Here is a 25,179-nt window from a genome sequence, read left to right as displayed (position 1 = left end):
CTTCAAACATATCCACTCATCTAACAACAGAAACCTGCTAGAGATGGTCTAGAAATTTTAGAATTAGAAGTGGGGAGATTAGATCATCTCCTGTTGGACCCCTCCAGCTCTGACAATTCCAGAATTATAAATCTTACCTTTTTTTTTTTTTTTTTTGCCCCTTCCAGTGGTGGAAAGAGCCAAGATGAATTAGTAATGGAAATAGCTTCTGACATTCTAAGGCAGCTGCCACTCACTGTAGAGGAACAAGATACAGAACTGACGCCTGGAACTGAACATTCTTCCAAAATGAAAACCACACTGGGAAGGTTACTGTCAGGCCCCATTTGGGCTGCTCTTGCAAAAGCTGCTAAAGGTCAGAACAACGGTTTACATAATGTTTAATTAGAAACTTTTATTTTCTCAAATTAATCTTTTATTTTAATATTCCTTCTCTGTTTTTAACATTCTACTGCACAGTTTCTCTCCTCATTCACAACATGCCCCCCACCTATGGAGCCCTCACCAACCCCAAGTAAGAAACTTAAAACTTCTCCTTGAATCTCATCTACCAAAAGTTGCAATTCAGAGTTCCATTCTAGTGCCCTGGCATAGAAGAGAAAAGTGACACCAAACACTCCTAAGGACAATGCTGCCTCTGGTACGGTGTAGGCACCATATGTTCTAACAGCATCTTCAGCACTGAAAGTTTTGGCACCTCATCCCTGGTACCAATCACAACCTCCTCATTACCAACAGACATTTTCAGCACCAGATGTTTTGGTGCTGTAAATTCTGCATTGAAGCTTTCATGGTACTGCCCAATCTACCTACAGGTTTGGTACCGGAGTCTCTTCTATTGCAGTACTTAAGAGATGTCATCTCCAAGCAGCCTGTTTCTCTGCCTCCATCTAACCTGGCACCTTTGTGTAGACCTGATACCCCAGAGAAGATTGTTCTACCCCTGGAGGAGGTTTGCTATTTTCGTTGTCCTCTCCAGATCATAGTAGAGACTTCTCTCCTTCCTTCCCCCACTCACCACCCTGGGTGGCACCAAGGAATCCAGCAGAACCTCCAGAAATGACTCCATTAAAGGACATAGAAAGAGGGCAGGTATTCTCAAAGAACCTCCATTTTGTTATCCTCCCAGATATCCCCTTGTTCCCTGATGAAGCATTCAATCCATCTTTCTTAGGTTCTCAGGACAAATTCTTTCCTGCTGAGAGGTGACCCGGCCTCAGATAGACACTCGGTGTGTCTGGTGCCTAGGGGAGACACACATTCCTCAGAAGTGCTCTCACTGCATTAACCTGAAACCTCACACCAGAAAAGATAGAGACCTATGTCTCAAACTTCTGTTAATGGAGAAGCCTCTGTGCCCAGCATCTGATCCAGGTCCGCACACTCCCCCGAACCCCCACCGCCCGGAGAGTGTTCCCCAGCAACTTCATCTAGCTCACAGTGGAAGGCTCACTCCTCCAAAAAGGCAGTGAGGAAAAGGGCTTCAACTTCTCCTCTCAAGGCAATAAAAGATGCAGTCCCCAGTCTGGCTGAGTACTTATGAGGCACTGGGATCATCCGGTGCCATGCGTACCGTGAAAGCCAGTGACGCTAAGGGGGCAGGCTCGGAGTCAGGGGGAAAACAGAAACCTACCTCCTCCTCTACAGCACCGACAGAGCTGCCTCAAGATGCCACACCAAGATGTTCTGCCCAAGTTATGGTGCCACCTCCTGTCCCGACAACATAGAGCACACAGAGGCCAGCACTGACAACCACGACTACAACAGCACTGTTGGCACTGACCACCTTGGTACAGAAACCATTGGCACCACACTTCTTACCTGCATGTCTCATCAACACCTGAATCATGTCTTTTCTGTACCAGTGTTTCCCTGGTACACGTGGCACTGCGTCAGCTCACTTCACCTCTGGCCCCTCCATTCTCCAGTGAGGAAGAAGATACTGAGGAGGAGGTTGTCTTCTCATCTCAGCACTCCTCTCCTATTCAATCTGTTAGAGGGCTTATTCCTTCACCCACTTACTTCCCTGGTCCTTCTCGCATGAACAGAGAGCAACAATACCCGAAGTCCAAAGGTGCAAACAATTCGATGTTTATTGGGGTGAACTTCCAGCAAGCATGATTCCAGTTTCCTTCCTTAGTGTCCCCCTTCCCAGCTCTGACACCACAGAGCCTTACACCTGTGTCCCTCTTCCCATTCCTGCCCTTAGCCAAACATGATTCTAATTTCCTTACCCTCATTCCCTGTTCCCATTTCCCCCTTTAGCCAAAGATGATTCCAATTTCCCCACTCCCATTCGCTGTTCCCATTCCCTCCCCCCACCGACTCACTTCCTGATTGACTGCAGACTATATAGTAAAACTTGAGTTCTGCTTTGCTATACCTTAACCTATCATTTTCCTGAAATTTAACTAACCAATCCTAACATATTATAACATGATTATGTAACCAATTATATCCCACCACCTTAATTAGTTTACACCCAGCAATATTAATTATTCAGCAGACAGGAACAATCACAGAACCAGACAGAGATTATACAGACAAACAATAGCAAAGTGGAAACTATAATGACAAAACAATACAGAAGTAAGGATTTCACATCCCAGCTATTGATAAGTGAGTTCTTGCCAGACAGGACGCTATCAGACTAAGTTTCCTTTTACATCTTCTAGGCACTTCCCTTTCTCTGGAGGTGATAGGCATTATCAGGACAGGATTGTATTCCTAACAGCCCAATAGCACCTTCTTTCGATGTGACTAGTTTGGAATATGAGGATGTGACCGGTCGCTTCCCAGCTTATGGCTGCCTCTGCTGCTTAGTCAAAGGCCTGAGCCTAAGAACAGGGCCTCAGACTGTCACAGTAAGAGAAGGCCATTACACCGGCAGACAGTGATTTTGATTCTCTCTTTTATACCTCTATAACTAGCCAAGTGATAAGAATACACCTAAGTTCTTCGAGTACAGGCCTTTACCGACAGGCCTGAATATCTATATCCTAACACAATCTACTACAGTTCTGGGTCCACCTATACAGCCTAAAACCCATCACAGGGCTGACACCCAGGGTATGCTCCCCCCCCCCCCCCATGGATGTGACTGCTTATGCCATTTCCCATTCAGTGGCCCTACTGGGACCTATGGGGGGCATACAGCCCCTGAACCCATATAGGGAGAGGCTTAGATCTCCTACACCACCCTCAGTTTCTGCACATATTGGGCACGTGTGGACAGCACATCTTGCAAAACCACAGTTAGGGTAAGTAACCATTCTTTCCAAGCTTTGATGAAATGTTAAATCAACTTTCTTGTAACTAAAAAGTTCTACAGAGCCATTAGTTGAATAAGCCTAGGTTATGTGGATCAGCAACTCACGATCACCAGTTATGCTCCTGAACAAATTTTAGGATATTATCTTACTTTGTGCTAATATATAATATAAGGGAGACATCTACCTATGACTCTGTCAATTTTTTCTAGCTTTTGATGTGCAATAGGATGCCAAAAACATGGAGAATTCTTCCCTTTCTTTAATGTTAATCTGGGGAGGAATTTTCTAATCTGTATTGCTCAAACATTTGGTCAGTGCTTTAACCAAAGGCTGACTCATATCTAGCTCTAGATTCATGTGTGCATGCATGTGAAATCCCAAAAGAAAATACAGATGTCGTGTAAAATACTTGTGGCATATTTGAGAATCCTATGGGTCCACACTTATGTTTTAGTCCCAAAGTATTTCAAGGTTATTTGAGCTTCGCCTCATTGATCTGCTGCAATGATTTGGCTGAAAGAGTCTAACAAAATAGAAAACGGAACAGTAAATAAATTCTAGATCTGTTGCTGTTGGACTATATTAATAATTTTATCCATATTTTTTCAACGAGAATAATAATTTTTTAAAAGGCCCAAAACTGAAGTCCATATTTACTCCTTAATCAGGCAAACTTCCCAGTAATTTCAGTTGTAGTATTGTCCAAGTAAAGATTAAGTATTGAGCAAAGATTACAGGATTTGCACTATTAATAGTTAAGAGAAATTCAAAATCTGAAAGAAAACCAAATTCCTATCTAGATTTGAGAACTTTGATAAACTTGGAAATTGGCACATTTGACATTCACTTGTTGCTCTAATATGTTAAGCAACATATTAGGTCTCAGACAGTGTTGCAGATACTGTGTTCTGTGGAAGCCACAGTCACAAAAGTGACTACACAAAGAAAGGAGGTTTTCCTTTTTTGCTGAAAAAGAGAAGTAAATTACCTTGAATTATAATAAAACTTGATCTTCCATTTCCCTGCCTCATTTAAGTGAGGAACACAAAGCATTGAGACAAAAAATGTCTCAGACATTCTGAATGTCATTTATGCATCTTACTTCAAACCTGCGGTTTGCTGATAGAAGACTTTTGATAAAGTTAATGCCCTAAATTCTCTCCCACTACTTCACATGGTGCAAAGTGGCTTGTCCCTAACTCAGCATAGGAGAGAAACTAAGGCAATATTTGCAAACTTGAATGTCATGATAATGAGCAGCTCCTCCTCACTTCTCTATGGGAGGAAAGCTCCATCTGATATTACTCTTTTTTCCTTTACCAGGACATGATCCTTTTATCAATTCAGCTTTGTTAAATGTTCTTCGCCAGGAGATTGACCGATTTAATCATTTATTGTCTGTAATAACCATATCATTGCATTCACTTCAACAAGTTATGAAAGGAGAGATTATCTTCACCACAGGGTTAGAAGAACTTTATAACTCAGTTTTGAAGTCCAAGGTGCCTGAGTTCTGGCAGGTAAGATTAAAGCCTCTTTGTTTACATGTGCAGGTATAGATAGATCAATAGATGGATCTTAAGTACTGAGGGACTCTTCCAAACAGGCTTTTAGTAGAGGATGATTCAATTCAGGAAGCTCCCTAGAATGAGGGAGGGAATTTTTAGTCTAAAATTGTGGCCCTTTTTTTAAACCAAAAAATGGTGTGAAAAATTTTTTCCCTTTTTTTCTTTTTCCTTTCTACCACTGAATGCAATATAATGACTCATGGCTAAGAAGTCTTTTTATTTTATTTTTGAGTGTTTGCTGTTTGTAAGCGGGGGAGTGTTGGTTTTGTCTTTGTTTTGTGGTTGGTTGGCTGTTTTTTGGAAAAGTCACAAAGTGACCAAAGAATGAACCTCTCTATCTCTGCCACTGTAACTTTGCAACAATTGTAGAAAGTTTAAAAAGTGACATTTACTAGAGTTACATTTTCATTTTCCCTTTTGTCACTTCATAAATTTTCCAAAGTTGAGGCAGCTTTGAAAAGGCAGAATGGAAAAAGGATATGGAAAAAGAAAAGTCCAATTAAAAATCTTGATGTCATTCATTTTATTGCACTGACTAGCATAAAGGGAAAAGGGAATGGGGAATTGAAATTTCAAAAATATTTTGCAAAAAAGTTTGAAAAAAATAAATTGTTCCACTTTTAAATCCTGGGAAATGAAAAAAATTCCAATTTTTTTGCAAAGTTGATCTGGTTTTTGAACCTTCAGTGACATAACTGATCTTTTCACATGTGTGTGTTGAGCACAAAGAAAGCATGGTGATATAATCACAGTACAAATGCTTAGACAGATTGATCTAATGTGACACTTTGGTTTTTGAGGAAACCCCTAGTACAAGTGTGTTTTGGAAAAGCTGTGCATTTCTGTTTTTGTTTTCTTTTTGAGCAAGTGTTTTCTGAATTTTAGTATTTTGTCAGATTTTGACTCTTATTTAATTTGACACTTTGGAAAGTCCATAGAGTGAAATCCGTTACAGGAGATTAAAGGGCATTTCATAGTGAGCACTATCAAAAGTCTGAGAGTTGTTTCTGAGTGTTCTTTCAAAGGCTTTTAATCTACAATTTGTCCCTTTCTACCTCTCATGCGCTGATTCCCTTCTGCAGACTCATTGATAACAGTTCCAGTTTATAAACTGGCTGTATTTGATATTGTAGTGGTATTTAATGAGATTCTGCTTTTCTGTCATTTGCACCAGCTACATTCCTATATATCAAATAAGTCTTTGGGATCATGGATTGATGACCTTATTCTACGAGTGAATTTCTTTGCAACCTGGGCAAACCAGGTCATCACCTATATACAGTTAAGGTAAAGTGAAACATGAAAAAAATAAATAGTAGAGGTAAAGGAGAAAACCGTAATCAAATTAAAATTCTAGCTGGAACTCTAAACCAAATACTTTGGGTGACATGGACCCCCCACCGGCTCTCCTCCTGAGTACCCCCTAGGATAGGAGGCATGACTGGGGATATGAGGAGTGTGTCAGGGTTGGGCCACAGCATGTAGTGCTGTGAAGATTCTGGGTAGTGCTGCTGCCATAGGGCAGCTCAGAGAGGCTAACATAATTTAGGTAGGTCCCCCCCACTCTCTAGAGCTGCCTTGATTCACAAAGGCACAAAGGGTGGTTATGCTGTATTATGAATTATTATTTCTGTTATCATAGTGCCTAGGAGCTAAAGTCATGGGCCAGGACCCCATTGTGATAGGTGCTGTACAAACACAACAAAAAGACAGTCCATACCCCAAAGAGCATACAGTCTAAGACAAGAGATAACAGATGGATACAGATAAACTGAAGGGGGGAGTACAAGAAAAATATGAGATAATATCGGTCAGCATGATAGGCTGTAGTCTCAGCACAGCTGTTGTCAATTTTTTTGTAGACCTCACGGCAAAGGAGAGTTTTAAGTAGGGTTTAGAAGGATAGAGAATTAGTTTTGCAAATGTTTATGGGAGCTTTTCCCAGGAGTGGGGGGCACTATGAGAGAAAGCACAAAGGTGCTTGTTTGAAAATTTAACAAGTGGGCAATGGAGGTTGACATTATGGACCTATCACAGGCAGGAATTGACCTTTCAATACTGAATGAGATGATAGGTAGGGTGGGGATAGGCTGTGAAGGCCCTTGAAAGTGAAGACAAGTAGCTTATGTTTCATACAACAGAGACGAAGGAGCCAGTAGAGTAGTGGTGGGCAAACTGCAGCCCGTGGGCTGCATGCGGCTCATCAGGGTAATCCGCTGGCAGGCCGCAAGACAGTTTGTTTACATTGACCGTCCGCAGCTGCAAATGGTCGCGGCTCGTGTTCCCAGCCAATGGGAGCTGCAGGAAACGGCAGCCAGCATGTCCCTGCAGCCTGCATCACTTCCTGCAGTGCCCATTGGCCGGGAACGGCAAACCGCAGCCACTGGGAGCTGCGGGCAGCCAGTCAATGTAAACAAACTGTCTCTCGGCCTGCCAGCAGATTACCCTGACGGGCCACCTGCGTGCCGCAGGTTGCCCACCACTGCTGTAGAGAGATACAAAGAAAGGGGTGACATGCTAAGTGATGGGCTAAGGAAACTATCTTTGCGGCAACATTCTGAATGGATATGAGCGGGACAAGTTTGTATTTGTCAAGGACAGAGAAAAGTATATTGCAGGTAATTGAGACATGAGATAATGAGAACCTTGATGAGAGTTTTATCTATGTGGATTGATAGAAAAGGCCATATTATAAGGAAGAGGACCAAGGACACACTCTGAGGAACTCCCCCCAGAAAGCTGATGGGGAGATGAGGAAGCTTGTCTGAAGAACATGCTGAAAGCATAATTAGAGAGGAAGGAGGAGAACCAGAAGAGTACAGAGTCACAGAAGTACAAGATTTTAAGAAGAGCATGGTTGCCTGTGGCGAAGGTGGCTGACAGGCTAAGGAGGTTGAGATTAGAGTATTGGATCTGAGCTTTGCTGAGAAGAGGTCATTAGAAATTTTGGTGAGAGCAGTTTCAGTTGAGTAGAAAGGGGCAGAAACCAGACTGGAATACTTCTAGAATAGATTGGAGGAGAGTAACTGCAGACAGCAATTGTAAGCATTGTGTTCAATGAACTTACAGATGAAAGAGAGAGAGGTTGGTAGTTGAAGAACCAAATGGGATTAAAGGTGAAGGTTTTTTAAAGATGGGAGAGACTAAAGCATTTTGAGGGGAAAGACCTAGAGAAGACTGAAAAGTAAAGGAGAATAGGCACCGCATAGAATCTCATGCAACTTGAGGAAGTGTATTAAAACAAGGAGAGACTCAAATTGTCAAGATGAGTAAAATAGTCCCTATTCAAGCACAAATCAGACATCAGGAATGGTAACATACAAAAGCCAGTAGGAAAATACTTCAATCTTTCTGGACATTCTATAACAGATTTAAAAGTAGCTGTACTTGAACAAAAAAAACTTCAGAAACAGATTTCAAAGAGAAACAGCAGAACTAAAATTCATTTGCAAATTTAACACCATTAATTTGGGCTTGAATAGGGACTGGGAGTGGCTGGCTCATTACAAAAGCAGGTTTGCCTCTCCTGGAATTGACACCTCCTCATCTATTATTGGGAGTGGACTACACCCACCCTGATCAAATTGGCCCTGTCATCACTGGTTCTCCACTTGTGAAGTAACTCCCTTCTCTTCATGTGTCAGTATATAATGCCTGCATCTGTAATTTTCACTCCATGCATCTGAAGAAGTAGTTTTTTACCCACGAAAGCTTATGCCCAAATAAATCTGTTACTCTTTAAGGTGCCACCGGACTCCTTGTTATTTTTATAGTGTGATTTATAATTAGGTTAAAAATCTAGGATAACGTAGAAAATATCTAAACAGAATCTATGTGTGTGGAAGTTTAAAAGTCTTCATACTAAACAACACAGAATGTTTTGAGCATTGTTTACATGTAAAGATTTTTAAACTTTAGATATATCTTATTCTTTTTAAAAAAAAATTCTTATATGATCCATTTTGCTTGAAGAGTGACCCTTACAGACAATTCTCTTTAACATCACAGCCAGTCAATACTTGGTTTGACCATGATTTTCTTTTAATTTTATTGAATGTTCACTGATGTTGAAAGGTGCTGGATTGCCAGCTCCAGAGAGTAAAGTCCTCTGTTTAGCTAGAGAACAGGTTCAATATAGGCAGCAAAAATGCAAGCTTCTGACCCCCAGCTTTGTCTGCAAAAGGTCAGTCTCCCTTTCTATGCAATACATTGTCCCCCTGCTCAGACAAGTAGCAAGTGGTGGTAAGGATTTTGTGATCTCTAGACACTTGTCCAGTACTGGACTGAGAGCACCATCTCATTTCATGTAAATAATAAATAGTCATTGCATTGTCACGTTAGACATGGGTAGTTAAATCCTCCTTGACTTTGTCACATGAGCAGCTATTTACCAATGAAATTATTCACATAAATAAGGAGAGCAAATTTTGGCTCGTACCTTATATAATATTTAAGATGAAAGGCTCTGGCGTCACTTTGAGGTAACTAGCTTTCTCTCCCATATGTGAATTGAATAGTGTTGTTTGAATAAAATACATTGTATCAGTCACAAGAGCTCACCAAAGCGCCAAATTTAATTCACAGTTGTCTGCTCTTAAATAGCATTGATTTAATAATATGATTTGCTGTGATCTTACTAGTTGCATTCAGCCATTAATTTGCTAATTTTTATGTGTTTTAGCTAAAGACGTTTAGAAAATTTGCTAGGGAATTCATATGCCTTTAAGAATAATGATGATGAAAGATTGTTTTCAAACAAGTGAGCTAGGGTTTGAGGGTTTTTTTGAGGGGGGCTGAACGTTAAAAAAACCTGCTTAAGCATTTATTACACTCTTTTAAAAAAACAGGTATAACAGCTTAATGATGCTTCAGAAACAAGCCAAAACATCTGGGATCTCATTTTCATCACCGACTGGCGATAGGCCCAACATATCCACCAACAGCATTCAGGGAAATCCCAGTCGCTTCTGGCTTTCAGGGTTTTTTTTCCCACAAGGTACACTAGTAAATAGGCAGTCATCAATAATGAATAGTGATTTGTAATTTTTTCTTCTCAAATCTTCTGCTCTCTCAGTCTTGGAACTGGGGGATGGGGGAGTTTCATGTCTTAGAGGCAGGCAACTGATTCTTCCTTTTCAGGGCAATCGGTCTTCTGTTTTTGCAGAAAATCATACCAAAACTTGGGCTGTTTCCCAATCTATATTCAGTTAATACTTAGTTTTGATTTAATTTATATCTTCATTTTTGGCTGACCACTTAGTTTCAATGCTGCTCGCCTCATTAATAATTAAATCAGAAGACATTATTATTTTGGAAAAGATTGGCCAGTTGATGCTTCCTTAAATCTGCCTGGATTACACTAAAAGAAAAGGAGTACTTGTGGCACCTTAGAGACTAACCAATTTATTTGAGCATAAGCTTTCGTGAGCTACAGCTCACTTCATCGGATGCATACCGTGGAAACTGAAGACATTATATACACAGTGTATATAATGTCTGTGTATATAATCTGTGTGTATAATCTCTGTGTATATAATGTCTTCTGCAGTTTCCACGGTATGCATCCGATGAAGTGAGCTGTAGCTCACGAAAGCTCATGCTCAAATAAATTAGTTAGTCTCTAAGGTGCCACAAGTACTCCTTTTCTTTTTGTGAATACAGACTAACACGGCTGTTACTCTGAAACCTGGATTACGCTGTTACTTTTCAGCAAAGATTATTTTGAAGGCAGTCAAAGGCTGCGTGCATAATATAGATCATAAAAATAAGGCTGCAGATTATATAGCAGTATTGGCTATCCATGTGGATCCTCTTTCTGTGTGCACTTTATATTTTTATGCTTCCAAAATGGTATTGCACAGCTTAGCCATATAACCTTTGTCATTTTTCATTTACTGATTAAATGATGACCGCTCATGGTGGCATCCGAAACTGAATTAACTGCCAACAAAAGCCAGGGCTATTTGGTTATTACACTGTAGTATTATGGCATCAGCACTTTTTTCACTGCATATTGCACCTGCGCCCCCTCACACAAGTTGAAGTTTAAAATGACTGGAAAAAACATTGACTGTGGGAGGAAGGTTTAAGGGGATGGAATAAATGCCCCTATTGGTTTTAAGAAATTGTTAATACATTATTTCCAAAGGCCTCATTATGAAAATGAACTGAACTTGGAACTGCTCAGTGTTGATACCTGCGATTTTTAGATGGAGTGTCTAACATTATGTGACGTGTGTGTGTTGGGACTCTCGGGAAAAAAAATGTGTGGGTCTTATGAGGATATCACAGTGAATAAACCTCTTCAGTTAAAACATCACGATTTAGTTCTACTCAGCAAATTCATTGTGTAAAAACTTAGGGCTAGATCCAAAAAGGGAGCCTTAGCATCAGCATTACAATGCCTAATGTTTAGGTGTCCTCTGCCACCTAGCGGCAGCTGCATAAGGCAGCCAGTCATAAGACTATGAATCTGTCACGGAGCCTGTGACTTTATGAGAGCTCCACGACTTCAGTTCAGCCCTGGGCGGTGGGGCTCCAGCTTCAGCACTGCATGAACAGGACTTAAACAGTTTTGTGTATGCCCACTGGCAGAAATTTAGATGCCAAGAGGACTTTACATGCCTATAGAGTTAGGCAGCAGGTGAACTGGGGTTTTGAGGCGCTAAATATTGATCTTAAAGTGGCAGTTAGGTGCATTGTGGCTTTGTCACTAAGTAAAAAGAGCCGATTCCAGATGTGCGCAGCTAAGAAGCTATGGGTTAGCTCCACAAAGGCCTTTAGGTGCCTAACTGCCACGTTAGGCCCTGACAGCCAACATTCAGGCACCACTGAGATGCTCAGAACCACCCCCCCGCCCCGTCTGCGCGCACACACACACACACACACAGTTTCTGCCAGCAGAGTTCCCAAGGCACCTAAAATTTGTGCTGATGGGCACAATCTGCCAAGTTGTTCATGCCCAAGCCCTGGTGGGAGTCTCAAACTAAGCATTCCCCAGGCCCCAGCAAACAGCTAGGAACAAGAATTTTCCTGTCTGGATGGTTTGTGCATGTCTGTATCCAACTTACTAGAGCACTCACCCACAATGAAATCTCCAACCTGCCTGAATCAGTGTAGCATTGAGAAAGGCACCTAAGCCAGGTCAGCCCTAAATCCAGGTATGGGTTCATGGATGTGAAGCCCAAGCTGACACTAGGCCCTGCCAAAGTCCCAGTCCTCTCCTCAGTATTTCTTAGTGGCTAGCTTCCCTGTTTTGTATAGAGAGCCTGGATGGCCACCTTGGAGATGATGATTCAACACAGTGGCAGGGTCCTTAAAGGTTAGGTATTGTGATGCCTAAATCCCTTTCTGCATTTAACCCAGATTACATTTTTGTTATTTTTTTTACTCTTGCAGAGAGCACAGGTCTAGTACTGAGCTGGATGCTGTTCTGGATCATGTATTAACAACAAATTTTAATTGTTTAAAAAAAACAAAAAAACAAAAACCTTGACTTTCAAATTCAGGGCGGGGAGTGAAGGGAGTGAGAGACTCTACTTGTCACTACTGCATATTTACATTACAGAGTAGCTTTAACTTGAAAGTCACTGAGAGATGGCACTCATGGAATGATATGCCAGTTTTCAGAGCATTTTGAGTTTGGGATGGCATAGCAAACGTGGGCTTCAGAATAAACTTGGCTCTGTTCTTAAATACACTTAGTGTTTTGATACTAGGTTGGTTTGTATTTTATTCCTGCAGGGTTTCTTACTGCTGTGCTGCAGAACTATGCTCGTCAAAATGGAATCTCAGTGGATTCTCTAACTTTTGCCCATAGACTGCTTCCTACGATCCACGATGAAGACTGCAACCTCAGAGATGTCAAAAGAAAACAAAATATAATACAAACTGCTTTTAAGGTAAGGGCCGTAACGGCAGCTAGAAGCCAAACTAAATGCGGTAGGGACCAAGGTCAGTTCTAAAACAGGGGTTTTTTAGACATCCTTGCCTGCGGGCTATTGCTCATTCTCCACCCCCTCCTCCCATATTTAAGTTGTCCTTGCTTTAAGTTGTTCCTAAACCACTAACATTATACTCATATTCATAAAACTTGAGTCAAACACCATGATGCTTTGAATATGTAGTGAACTAGAAAATACCACCCTGCCCTCTGTCCCATTTTGGTGGTTACAATTCATCAGCAGAAAATCAGAAGTAAAACTTTTTCATTTCTGTTTATTTCCAACTCATACTTAGAAGATTGACTATTGCTAGTACCTATACAGAGAGGGCTTTCAGAGGCAGAGTACAAGACTGAAGGGCTCTTAACCTCAGTATATACAGAACATGCCCACGGCTGCTCTGCTAGTAGGTCCCAGCTGGACCCTCACATTGAGGCCAGGCCAGCAATTAGGAGTGCATTTCTGACAGCAGACACCAACAAAATTTTGAGAATGGAAACGCAGCCATGAGAGACAGAAGGCAAGGAAATTAAGGGATAGCACCTCTTTACTGTCTTGGATAGAGGGGGCATAGATATCAGTATTTGGGGTTGTAAGTGGGTAAGGAGCAGTGAGTACTAGAGCAATATACTTTGCAATTTATTAAGAACAAGTCCTCTCCAAGGATTATGGTCTTATTTACTAAACCCTAAATTGGCAGCTCTAACAAGGTATTACCTTGAGGTAGGTAATCGCAGTTAATCTGCTTAATCACAATTAATCACAGTTTAAATTGCACTGTTAAACAACAGAATATCAACTGAAATTTATTAAATATTTTTGGTTTTTTTCTACATTTTCAAATATTGATTTCAATTACAACACAGTATACAAAGTAGACAATGCTCACTTTATATTGTTATTTTTATTACAAATATTTGCACTGTAAAAATGGCAAACAAAAGAAATGGTATTTTTCGATTCCCCTCTACAAGTATTGTAGTGCAATCTCTTTATCATGAAAGTGCAATTTACAAATGTAGATTTTTTTTTTGTTACAGAAATGCACTCAAAAACAAAAGAATGTAGAGCCTCCTACAAGTCTCGTTCAGCAAATTGCTAAGGCAAACAAGTTTGTTTACATTTATGGGAGATAATGCTGCCCACTCTTAATTACGACACCTGAAAGTGAGAACAGGCGTTCGCATGACACTTTTGTATCCGACATTGCAAGGTGTTTACGTGCCAATGTGCTAAACATTCATATGCCCTTTCATGCTTCGGCCACCATTCCAGAGGACATATTTCCATGCTCATTTTAAAAAAAAAAATGGATTATATTAAATATGTAACTAATCTCCTGGGGGGAGAATTGTACGTCTCCTGCTCTGTTTTACTCGCATTCTGCCATATATTTCATGTTATAGCAGTCTTGGATGATGACCCAGCACATGTTCATTTAATAACATTTTCATTGAAGATTTGACAAAACACAAAGAAGGTACCAATGTGAGATTTCTAAAGATAGCTACAGCACTGGACCCAGGGTGTAAGAATCTGAAGTGCCTTCAAAATATGAGAGGGACGAGGTGTGGAGCATGCTTTCAGAAGCCTTAAAAGAGCAACACTCCGATTCAGAAAACTACAGAACCCAAACCACCAAAAAAGAAAATCAACCTTCTGCTGGTGGCATCTGACTCAGATGATGAAAATAAGCATGAGTCGGTCTGCACTGCTTTGGATGGTTATCGAGCATAACCCCTTATCAGCATGGACTTATGTCCTCTTGAATGGTGGTTGAAGGGATGTATGAATCTTTAGTGCATCTGGTACATAAATATCTTGTGACACTGGCTACAACAATGCCATGCGAAGGCCTGTTCTCACTTTCAGGTGATATTGTGAACGGGCAACGTTATCTCATGCAAACTTGTTTGTCTGAGCAATTGGCGCAACAAGTAGGACTGAGTGGACTTGTCGGCTCTAAAGTTTTACATTGTTTTGTTTGTGAATGGAGGGTTTTTTTAACATAGTTTAACTTTTATGATAGAGATTGATCTACTGTCCTTGTATTAGGTGAATTGAAAAATACTATTTTTTTTGTTTTTTAAAGTGCAAATATTTGTACAGTGCTCACTTTGTATTTATTTTTAATTACACTTTGCTACATTTTCAAATATATTGATTTCACTTACAACACAGAATACACACATCCAAAACTATTTAAATAAATGATTAACAGTGCAATTAATTTTTTTAATCACTTGACAGCCCCACCTCATAGTAATACCCTGGGGGCCCCCATTGTGATAGCACCGTGAAAACAAAGAGACAGTCCCTTCCCTGAAGACCTTACAGTCCCCATTAAAACAAGAATAAGCAGCTACCAAAACTACTAGTATGTCGTTATATAGAGTTGTTATGACTTGGAACTATCAAGCTGTGCACAAACACCCTGCTCCCCTCTGCTTTCACATAAATTAAAAAAATAACCATGGACCTTTCCTGCTTGAACTTGTTTTCCTTCTTCACGCTGGACTATACCCACCGTGCCTGGATTTGGCATTCCAACTTCCTTTAATGGTGAGTATATTTTATGTTTAGAGTATGCCATCTTCAGGCTGCCAACCACCATGCAGCTGGAAAATTTTCACTCACTCTAGGTGTACAGGGGCCAGATGTACAAAAAGGGAGGTAAATTCCTTAGCAATAGTGTCTGTTACTTTATCCTTTACAAAAAGTTACTGTGATATGGAGTCTGACCTTTAAAATGAGAGTATTGAAGACTAATTTGTCCCTTTTAGCATGTGATGTCTCATTAAATGATAGGTGCCTGAACATTACCAATAAATGTAAAAATACTTCATGACTGATGTTCTTTAATAAGTCTTTACCAGCAGCATCCTTAAGGATGCCAAAAAGCAAAGTCTTGTTCTCTACCTCACGATATATAATCCAAGTATTTCTCTCTCTCTCTAATCATAGGGATCTTCCCCACCTGAAAATGGTGTTCTAGTTTTTGGTTTATATATAGATGGTGCACGATGGAGCCCTACAACACATGTGCTGGAAGAACCCTTTCTTCATGACCGATTTTATCCACTCCCTGAAATAGTGTTTTTACCACAGCAGGTGAGAGCTAACTTCAGATGTAGGTTTTGCCATCTGTTAGCATAAAAGTCAGATTTGTTTGTAGATGGCATAGCCATCACTTTGGGCTGCCCATGGAAATACCAATGGCCTCTATCTGTAGTTCTTACTTGGGCAAGATGCACTGTGCTGAGTGGAAATTTTGTATGAATAAGAATTGGAGCTGATCCCTGAGTCAGCTAAGGAAAAGGCAAGATTTAGTTTCTAATGTAGTGAAAATAGGACTAGATCCCCTAACCAAAAATTGTTGGGGTACATTTTCATTTGGTTTAACTATGTACCTGGTATTAAACAATCCTGTTGTGTCTGGATTATAATTTTTAGATTATCCAAGCAAGGCACACATGTCCAGATGAGGAACAAAGAGAACTAATGCATTATGAATGTCCACTTTATCGGACTCCTCAAAGAGCTGGAATATTGTTATCTACAGGTCTGTCCACTAACTTCATAACAACAGTTAGTCTACCAACCATGAGAACTTCCAGTCACTGGGTTACAAGAGGGGTTGCAATGCTGTGCCAACTGGATGACTGATAAATTGGAAGAAGAGAAAAAAAACACCACCATTTATTGTTCATGAAACCACATCTTATCTGCTGTACAACTAAGACTGGGGAGTGTAGTGGTTTCAAAAGCATTAGGACTAATAGCAGTCAGACAGCTAGTTGCTGTACAAATACTATCAAGATAATGTAGTACCTTCCACACTCCTTGGGTTAAATAAATCTTATTTAAAAATCTGTAGTTTGATGTACAACATATACTTTCCTCCTGCTTTGGTTTTATCCATTCACTTACCTCCCTGGTATCTGATTATGCATATGAAGTAGTGTGTTTAAATTCTGTAACTACGCACCATCTCTCTATAGGCTAGACAGAAAAGTAAAGCATTCTAAGTAGCACTGTGATTTAAGTTTAAAGAACACAGTTGTTAACCGCTCCAATGAGAAGACCTTTTAGATAGTATTAAAAGTGTATTCCTCACTTCCATCCCTGGTAATTTAAGTATTTTACCAAAGTGTGGCAGCTAGCGTGGAGTTATCAGAGCCCACTTCAAAATGACAGGGATAATCTTCGTGTTATAACTGATTAGAAACTACTACTTCAATTGCTCTTGTGCATTCCAGTTTTGCCAGGTTTAAAAAGAGCAGCCAGATTATATTTACCACTGATCTGGTATGAAGATCTTTTTCACTTCAACAAAATGTATATGAATATTAATGTACATTTTAGCCTCTGCACCATCATGAGAAAAAGACTGCAAATAGAATTTAGTTACTTACACTGATGATGCACAAAAATTAAAACTTTGTCCCAACATATATTAAGAGTACATGTAAACCTAACACTGCTCCCCATCCCAAAGCATACAGGAGGAGACAGAATTAGGTACCAGATTCTTCTTACCCAACAGCAGGCTGACCAACATTCAAGGGCTGGGCCTCTTGTCTTCTCTTGCAAGGACATCTTACCATTGCAGAGAAAATTAAAGGCACTATTTCATGGACAGCCTCCCCATTATGTTAGAAAAATCTCATTCCCACCCCTACATAAAACAGCACAGCATTAGCTGGGGCTGGGTGAGATTAACCAAGCAAACTAATGTGGTAGGTGCCTCTCACAGTGTGAAGATACATTTGTAACAAGTGTGGATTACTCCTGATTAAACCAAAAATGTGAAGAGGATTGTTTAAATAACTTTGCTTAAAATGTCCAAAAACTTGCTGATAGAGGATAAGTGCTGCCATTAGTGAAGGCCAAGAAAATTTTGGCAAATAAAACATCTCATTTGAAATTTTGTTTCTCTTTAGGTATTATACAAATGAAGATTCAGCTGGCACGGTTTTCTTAAAAATGCAATTAAATAAGTGATCAAAATTTGCACTCTACCACTTTTAAAAACAATTTTATTTCAGTTTACAGGTTGGTTGGTTGTATAAAATTCTACTTAAGAATCAAATTTACATCAAAAATATGAGCATACAGAACAAATTGCAGTTGATATATACCCATGTCTCTGAGGAACAGCATGCAGACTGTAGAAAGGTTGCTAGTTTATTTTTCAGTAGCATAATTTAACCTCATTAAAAAGAGTGGTACTTGTAACCACATGTTTTTTCCAAGAATCAAAATATTTGGTGTTAAAATATTCTCCTAACAACAGCAACCACATGGACCTGCTGAAGCTGTCATGATCATGTTGAACAAGTTATGCTATATTCACTAAAAGGACTCTCAGTGCATTTAAAAAAAACCAAAAACACTAGCTTTTCAATTATCACTATTTTTAAAAAATCCAACTATTCAACATTTTTAAAATTTGTAGTTTGATAGAAACCCTGACTATGGAGTACCTAATTTCCCTCCACAGTGCAATTAAAATTCAAGACCAATGACTAACTAAATTTTAGTATCTGGAAAAAGCTACCAACTGAAAGACAAGCAGGATAAAACTAGTTCCCCAAGGTTCATTAATGCAAAATTACTTCAGCACTCACTCAGTCTTATTAAAAATTACCCACTTAGTTAATCAAATAAAAATTAAACCTTTGCAGTGGGACAGAATTCCATTCTTGGGATATAAAGAACATAACTGACAGAAGTAGCTAAGAAATATACATGTTAGTTAAAAAAAGTCAAATATATACAAAAATATATTAGAATGTGACAAAGATTCACATAAAAATTGATTTAAATAGAAATATTGAAAAAACTTAGCTATTTGCAACAGTATAAAAGGCAAAACCTACATTTGAGGTAGTAGTAATGCCAGATTCACAAACTTTGGATTGAATATATTTTCTACATTTTCATAGCAAAATTTGTCAACAATATTTAAATGAACACTTCAATTAATTTTCGAGACAATCAATACATTACTTTACAAAATCCTTAAGAACATTTTTTTTAAAAAATACTGGAAATGGTTTTAGTTTCTCCCTGTTCCTAAAAAAGCTATTGTATCTCACATTCTCAAACACTGTACAGCAAAAACGTGAAGGTTTTATAATACAGTCAATGGATCCTATGGTACATTAAGAGCTATTTTACAAAATTCAGAGCAAACACACTATAGCTATTTTACTTCAGAGTGTGTACTACACACCACACCTTATAATACCTTCCATTTATCACTGAATGCAGGACTATGTTTTTTAGCTCCTCACCGCTGGGAACCAGCAAGTGATCGAAGAAAAATGAGCTGGATGGAAATCTTATTCCCTTAATATAACAAAAACATACATCACATCACAGTGCTCAATTAAATGAACTTTTTCTAAAAAATATAAACTCAGTAGATTAAAGTTTAACTTGAAAAATTGGGTAATCATGAATAAAAAGAAACTTACAAAACCTTACAATTTTGATTGGGTAGTAAACCCCAAAACCTTACAGCCTACAGTTGTTGTTTTTTGTTTGGGGGGGGGGAGGGGAGGAGCACATTTTTTCAGGGGGTAATACTGAAAGTCAGTTAAGTATGTGAGTTCTGTGAACTGTCTATTTGCTTATCTTTTACTTATTCATACATCACAAGGTAACTGGTTTATTCTAATTGAACACACTGTGAAGCTTAAAATGACTAGTTGGTAAATATTTGGAGAAATTATGTCTAATAATCATATTTGTTTGTTCACTACATCGTTTGATCACATCTTTAAGAAAAGCCTAAAAATTAAACAAAAAGACCAAGTGCAAAGGTATGGGGCACGTTTTTATTTGCAAAGAATCTAGAACTGCAGACTTAGTTTGCAACCCAAGTTCCTGGAGTACCTTAGTAGATGTAAGGAAATATACGGTATGGTACACGTTGACAGTATCTTTCCCATGCCAGGCCATATTTTTTCTTACACTGATGTTCATCACGAGCTTCTCGATGAATAAGCAAGCAGGTGAAATAAATCATGTAGAAATATGGCAAAATATGATTAAAACCTGTAGAACACAGTTGGAAAGTCACTGTACATATAGCAAAACTCAGAAAAATATGCTGGTATTCAGAGTTAGAGTAAAAACCTTGAAATACAAGTCATGATACAGGTATTGGGTTCCAACCATACGGTCAAACATTATACAAAACACAACATCTTATCTATACCGAACTGTATGGCATGTGCCTGCTCTGGCCTGTGAGCATCTTCAAAGAGATTGCATCTATTTGTACAGCGCTGAACACCTTGTTAGCTAGCGCTCAATATTAGGATATACCAAGACTGCTATGGCACATTTTGCAGGCAGTTTTGTCTATACTACAGACTAATAGTTTGCTTTTGGAGGACAGGTACAAGGAAGAAGGCATGTTTTAGTTTTGTAAACCTGCTCTCTCTGTTTTATGTACACATGTGACAAATTTTACAATGCTTAAAGCGAGTAATTTTGCACTAAAGCTCACAAATGGCCACTTCCTGTAGACTAAAGCAAAAGGGAGATTCAGGCAGAAAAATGCATTGAGAGAACATTATAGTATTGTGAGATGCATAAAAATGCAAGGAAATGCAAAGGTGAAGTATCCTCCCTACCTAGAGCTCCAAATTTAAGGTAAGAAAGACTGCTGACAGTGCTCTTTAGGTGAACTTCACTATAGTCAAAATATTTAAAAGCTGAAATAATTTATATTTGAAGCTAAATGTTGAATTTCCATACTTTCTGAAGTTTGGATTTTTTTTTTTAACTGAAACATTTTTAATAGTGGAAGATTTGCTCAATTTTAGCTGCATCCTAATTCTAATGCATAACCTTTAGAATTTAAAAAAATAATGTTCAGCTACAGGAGTTCAACACACAGCCCCCTTCATGTGTGTTTGCTCTCACATCAATTCATTTGGATGTACTCTGTTTTGAGATCCTGCCCGTATCTGGTGATGCCTGTCCCTAAGCAGCGGGAAACCCTGCCTACTGAAGAAGTGCTTCCTCTAGCTCCATTTGTAAAAATCATAGCCCAGCTGACAGCCCCAGGATGAACAAATGAAGAAGGGGCTCACCAGTCAGCCATCCCCAGAAGAGCATAGGGAGAGCAGGAGGAGTCAGAAGTTTATCCAAAAACTAAACCTGGTTCAAAGGGGTTATATAGTGGGACACCAGATGTCAAATCAGGCTTACGCCACTGAATTTAACTTTCTGTTAATTACAGGCAGTCTAGCGTCTTAAATAATCATTGGCAAATTAGAAAATGGAAGTCAGTTGCCAAAACACATGCACAAATTTTTAATAGCAAGCACTTTAGTTTCAGGATCTTACCACATGGTAGGGACCAAGCCAGAGCCATGATAATATCACCTAGATAGTTAGGATGACGAACCAAGCCCCACCAGCCTGTGACTAGAAGACTTTTTCCAGCTGCAGTGGGAATACATTTCAAGTCTGCGTACAGAAAGTAGGATATAAAATAACGTTTAAAATGCATGTAAAGAGTACATAATTGAGAGATATTGTATGGACAGTAGTAAAAAATTGAACATTAAGTTAGCCAAAAGATACTTACGAGCCAATTTGGGATCGTTTGGATTCCTCCGAAATGCATTTTTCTGTGAGTTTGCACCACGGAAAATGTAATACCCAAAGACTAAAATAAAGAAAATAATTATTTTCATTTCATAATTGCAATAGGTTTCAGTAAACTTTTCTATCATCAAAATATCCTCTTGTGCAATCAGAAGATTATTTCATTAGGCACATAGTTATAATTACCCAGCTCTCAAGAATCACTCACTAATGGAACTGAAATATTATAAAGAAAACTTGGGTATCAAATATTAATATGTTTCATATTGTATCTGAAGACATATATATAAGTATACGATTTTGGAGAATCTTTACCAAGAACTTTGCCTTTTTACAAGTTTTATTTTTAAACATGATGCCGGGTTTTACATTTCTATTAAATAACCCACAAGAGCAACTGTGTATTCCTCAGCAATACACCTATTTTGGGAAAATACATGCCCAATATACCACTGCAAGTAGATGTACATCCAAAAGGCCACAACATTTCATGGTTGCCTCCTTTTTTATTACTCTCCTCATATATACTACTACAGTCTTACCATGTTTAATTGCCCACTCTCCCCAGAATCTCCCACAATTCTGATATTTATGGACTATTCCCCTCTTGTCTGCAGTTCAAACTGTTGCCTAGATTGTGCTAGCCACACCCCTTTTTCCAGCCTGCTGCCAGATCTTCTGCCTCCACAGAAGCAAAGTGACAGTTCAGTGTAATGAAGGTTGAAGAAGCCGAAAGACTGTGGCTTATCATGGCTGCCTGCAAGCCAAATCCTGTTGCCCGGCCCTGCATGCGTGATCTCACACACCAAACCGGCAGGCCCTCAATATAAGAGGCAAAATGCAACCTTGTAGCGAAAGCACACGTGCTAGGTAATAGTAACAGCTTGGTTCAGCGTGAAGGAGCCTACCCATTGTTCTCTAAAATATGTCTTCTTAAATACTACTCTCCCTTTTTTCCTCCCGCAACTGCAAATGTTTCAATGCTCCCCCTATCATCTCCGTCCCAGAGGCTAGCGCAGATAAGAAGGCGAAAAAAAACGCACTCGCGATGAAATGTTCTCTGAGCTCATGCAGTATTCCCGCACTGAAAGAGCTCAGCAGAATGCATGGAGGCAAACAATATCAGAGTCCAGGAAAACAGAAAATGAACACAAGGACAGGAGGGACGAGCGAGATGAGAGGTGGCGGGAGCAAGATGAGAGATGGCAGGATGCAATGCTGAGGCTACTGGGGGATCAAACCGATACCTCCAGCATCTGGTGGAGCTGCAGGAAAGGCAGCAGGAGCACAGACCAACACTGCAGCCCCTGTGTAACCATCTGCCCTCCTCCTCAAGTTCCATAGCTTCCACACCCAGACGCCCAAGAACGCGGGGAGGAGGCCCCCTCTGGGCACCCAACCACTCCACCCCAGAGGACTGCCCAAGCAACAGAAGGCTGGCATTGAATAAGTTTTGAAGTGCAGTGTGGTCTTGTCCTTCCCTCCTCCACCACCCCACCTGGTGCTTCCCTCCTCCCCCAACCCTTCCGGGCTACCTTGGCAGTTATCTCCCTATTTGTGTGATGAATTAATAAAGAATGCATGACTTTGAAACAGTTACTTCATTGCCTCTGCAAGCAGTGATCGCTATCTTTGTCCATCCTCCTCACAAAGGTACCGGGGGAAAACCCTGGAACCAAAGATTGGGTGGAAAATCGAAAGGTGGGTCCACCACCTTTAAGAGCCCACTATGACAACAAACAAATATGCCTACATCCATTTCTGAATCTAGGAAGCAGAATTTCCCAGTTCTTAGAAGTATGATTTCTATCAACTACAGACAGCGGGTAAGAGAGGCAGTTACTTCTTCAAACTAAAGGCTCCACCCCATCCCTTGTTCATCCAAACCCCCATCAAACACAAGTTGGTGTTAAAAACTCACATTTTCTGGCCATAGAAGCAATAGAAAAAGTTCCCTCAGAAGAAAGATTCTTAAAGACTATACTTCATTGTTCAGAAGCGCACCGGAGGGGACTGTAGGTGTCCCAGAGCTATCCTGGATCTCAAGCAGCTCAACCAAGTGGATGAAGAAGATTCTGGATTGAGATCCTAGCGTCAACAGTAGCATCCCTGTCTCAAGGGGACTTCCTTGTTTCTGTGGATCTAGCAGACGTGTATCTCCACATTCCCATATGACCATGCCACCACAGACTGCTGAGATTTGCATACCAGATCCAAACGCTTCTAATTTTTTAGCCTTTCATCCACCCCCTGGGTCTTTACCAAGATGCTGGTGGTGGTAATAACCAGGCTCCAGTCTCAGGGCTTTCACATGTCCTTATCCCTTCCTAGATGACATCTTGATCAGAGCTCTGATCCAAGCAGCAGCACATAGTCCAACAATCCAGACACTAGATCTGCTTCGAGCACATGGATTTGTGTTAAACACCAAGAAGAGCTTCTTGATTCCCTCCCTTCACAAAGACAGTTTACCTGGGAGTGGAAAGATTTCTCTGGCAAAAGGTCTACCCATCACTAGACAGATTTGACTGGATCCAAAACTTGATTTACCTGTTAGTAAAGTGTGCAGGCTAACCATAGCTCAACGTCTATAGTTACTGGTCCTCCCACTTTTATGTATAGGAATCACCCAATGAAGAAGGTGCTTATCAGGTGCCTCCAGGCCTCTGCCCTGAAAGTATGGACCCACTCACCACAATGCATGCAAAATCAGGCACTGGTTCTGAACCAGGTGCTGAACTCTCTAAGATGGTGGACTATCCCATTCAACAGTGGTTCCCAACCACAGGTATGCGTACTTCTGGGGATATGCAAAGGTCTTCCAGGGGGTACATCAACTCATCTACCTATTTGCCTAATTTTACAACAGCCCACATTAGGTGACTAAGTCCCCCTTGTGAATCTAACACAAGTCTATTCTTTGCAGTAATTGCTAGCCAAAAAATATCCCCTCTTAAGCAACTCATTGGTTGCCCAGAATATGTTCAGGTTTTTTTAGTGTATGTAAACCTATAATACTTAATATGCCTGCTCAAGAACTATTGTAATGGGGGCCTCACAATTTTTAACTTATGGTGGGGAACTGAGACAGAGATTAAATGACTTGCCCAAGGCCACATAGGAAGTCTGTAGCAGAGAAGGGAAATGAACTCCGGCCCTCCTACGTGCCCTATCCACAGGACCATCCTTCCTCTCTCAGCTAAGGAAATAAAGCATATTTTTGTAACTGTAAAAAATTTTCATGACTTACTATTCAGAATAATAATTGCAGAAGCAATAGGCCAAGAAATTTCACTAGGATGATTGACTAAATAGAAGGCTTGTAAACTGTAGACGAATGGAATCCATACCAAATCTCCAAATGCTAGCATGAACCCAAACCCATCGTGGGTAATGTCCATTGTAGTCAAGATAGCTTCCTAGAGAAATCAGGAAGGAAATTTACAATACATAAAAAAAAAACCATGAGTACATTAGTCTGTCACAATTTAACTAGATATGCAAGCAAAAGTTTAATATACACTGAAGGGAATGTTAGTTACCTCATTCCAAAGAGCATCCACCACATAGAGAAGTTGGAAACTATTAACCAGGATCATTGACAAAGATGGCTCATTACGATCCTGTACCTTCATCTCAGCCAACAGCATTGCCAGGTTAATAAAAACCTAAAAAAAGAGTCAGATTTCATTACAAATTTTGCACAAATTTAAAGGCACTTATTTCTACCATGTTATAGTTCATTTTTAAAAGCAGACAGTCTGG

The 25,179-nt window shown here is 39.9% G+C and overlaps 2 protein-coding genes across 3 annotated transcripts in view; one reads left to right on the top strand and one right to left on the bottom strand.

Moving 5' to 3' along the window:
* Positions 1-16,499, top strand: part of DNAH14 (dynein axonemal heavy chain 14) — a 454,606-nt gene extending 438,107 nt beyond the window's left edge. The window contains 7 exon segments of the mRNA XM_078851974.1: positions 168-355; positions 4,596-4,792; positions 6,015-6,127; positions 9,688-9,836; positions 12,584-12,741; positions 15,748-15,894; positions 16,237-16,499. Of these exon segments, the coding sequence (XP_078708100.1) occupies positions 168-355; positions 4,596-4,792; positions 6,015-6,127; positions 9,688-9,836; positions 12,584-12,741; positions 15,748-15,894; positions 16,237-16,449 (1,165 nt within the window). The 3' untranslated portion in view covers positions 16,450-16,499.
* Positions 16,500-17,805: 1,306 nt separating this feature from the next.
* LBR (lamin B receptor) overlaps positions 17,806-25,179 on the bottom strand; it is a 49,008-nt gene continuing 41,634 nt past the window's right edge. For both annotated transcript variants that reach the window (XM_073338741.1, XM_073338743.1), the window contains exons 10-14: positions 24,957-25,082; positions 24,665-24,833; positions 21,395-21,475; positions 21,151-21,273; positions 17,806-19,848 (exon numbers count right to left, since the gene is read on the bottom strand). In XM_073338741.1, the coding sequence (XP_073194842.1) occupies positions 19,688-19,848; positions 21,151-21,273; positions 21,395-21,475; positions 24,665-24,833; positions 24,957-25,082 (660 nt within the window). In that variant the 3' untranslated portion in view covers positions 17,806-19,687. The remainder of the gene's footprint in view (positions 19,849-21,150; positions 21,274-21,394; positions 21,476-24,664; positions 24,834-24,956; positions 25,083-25,179) is intronic.

Source organism: Lepidochelys kempii, chromosome 3, assembly GCF_965140285.1.
Source record: "Lepidochelys kempii isolate rLepKem1 chromosome 3, rLepKem1.hap1, whole genome shotgun sequence".
NCBI classification, from domain to species: Eukaryota; Metazoa; Chordata; order Testudines; family Cheloniidae; genus Lepidochelys; species Lepidochelys kempii.
This window is presented reverse-complemented; position numbering and strand designations above follow the sequence as displayed.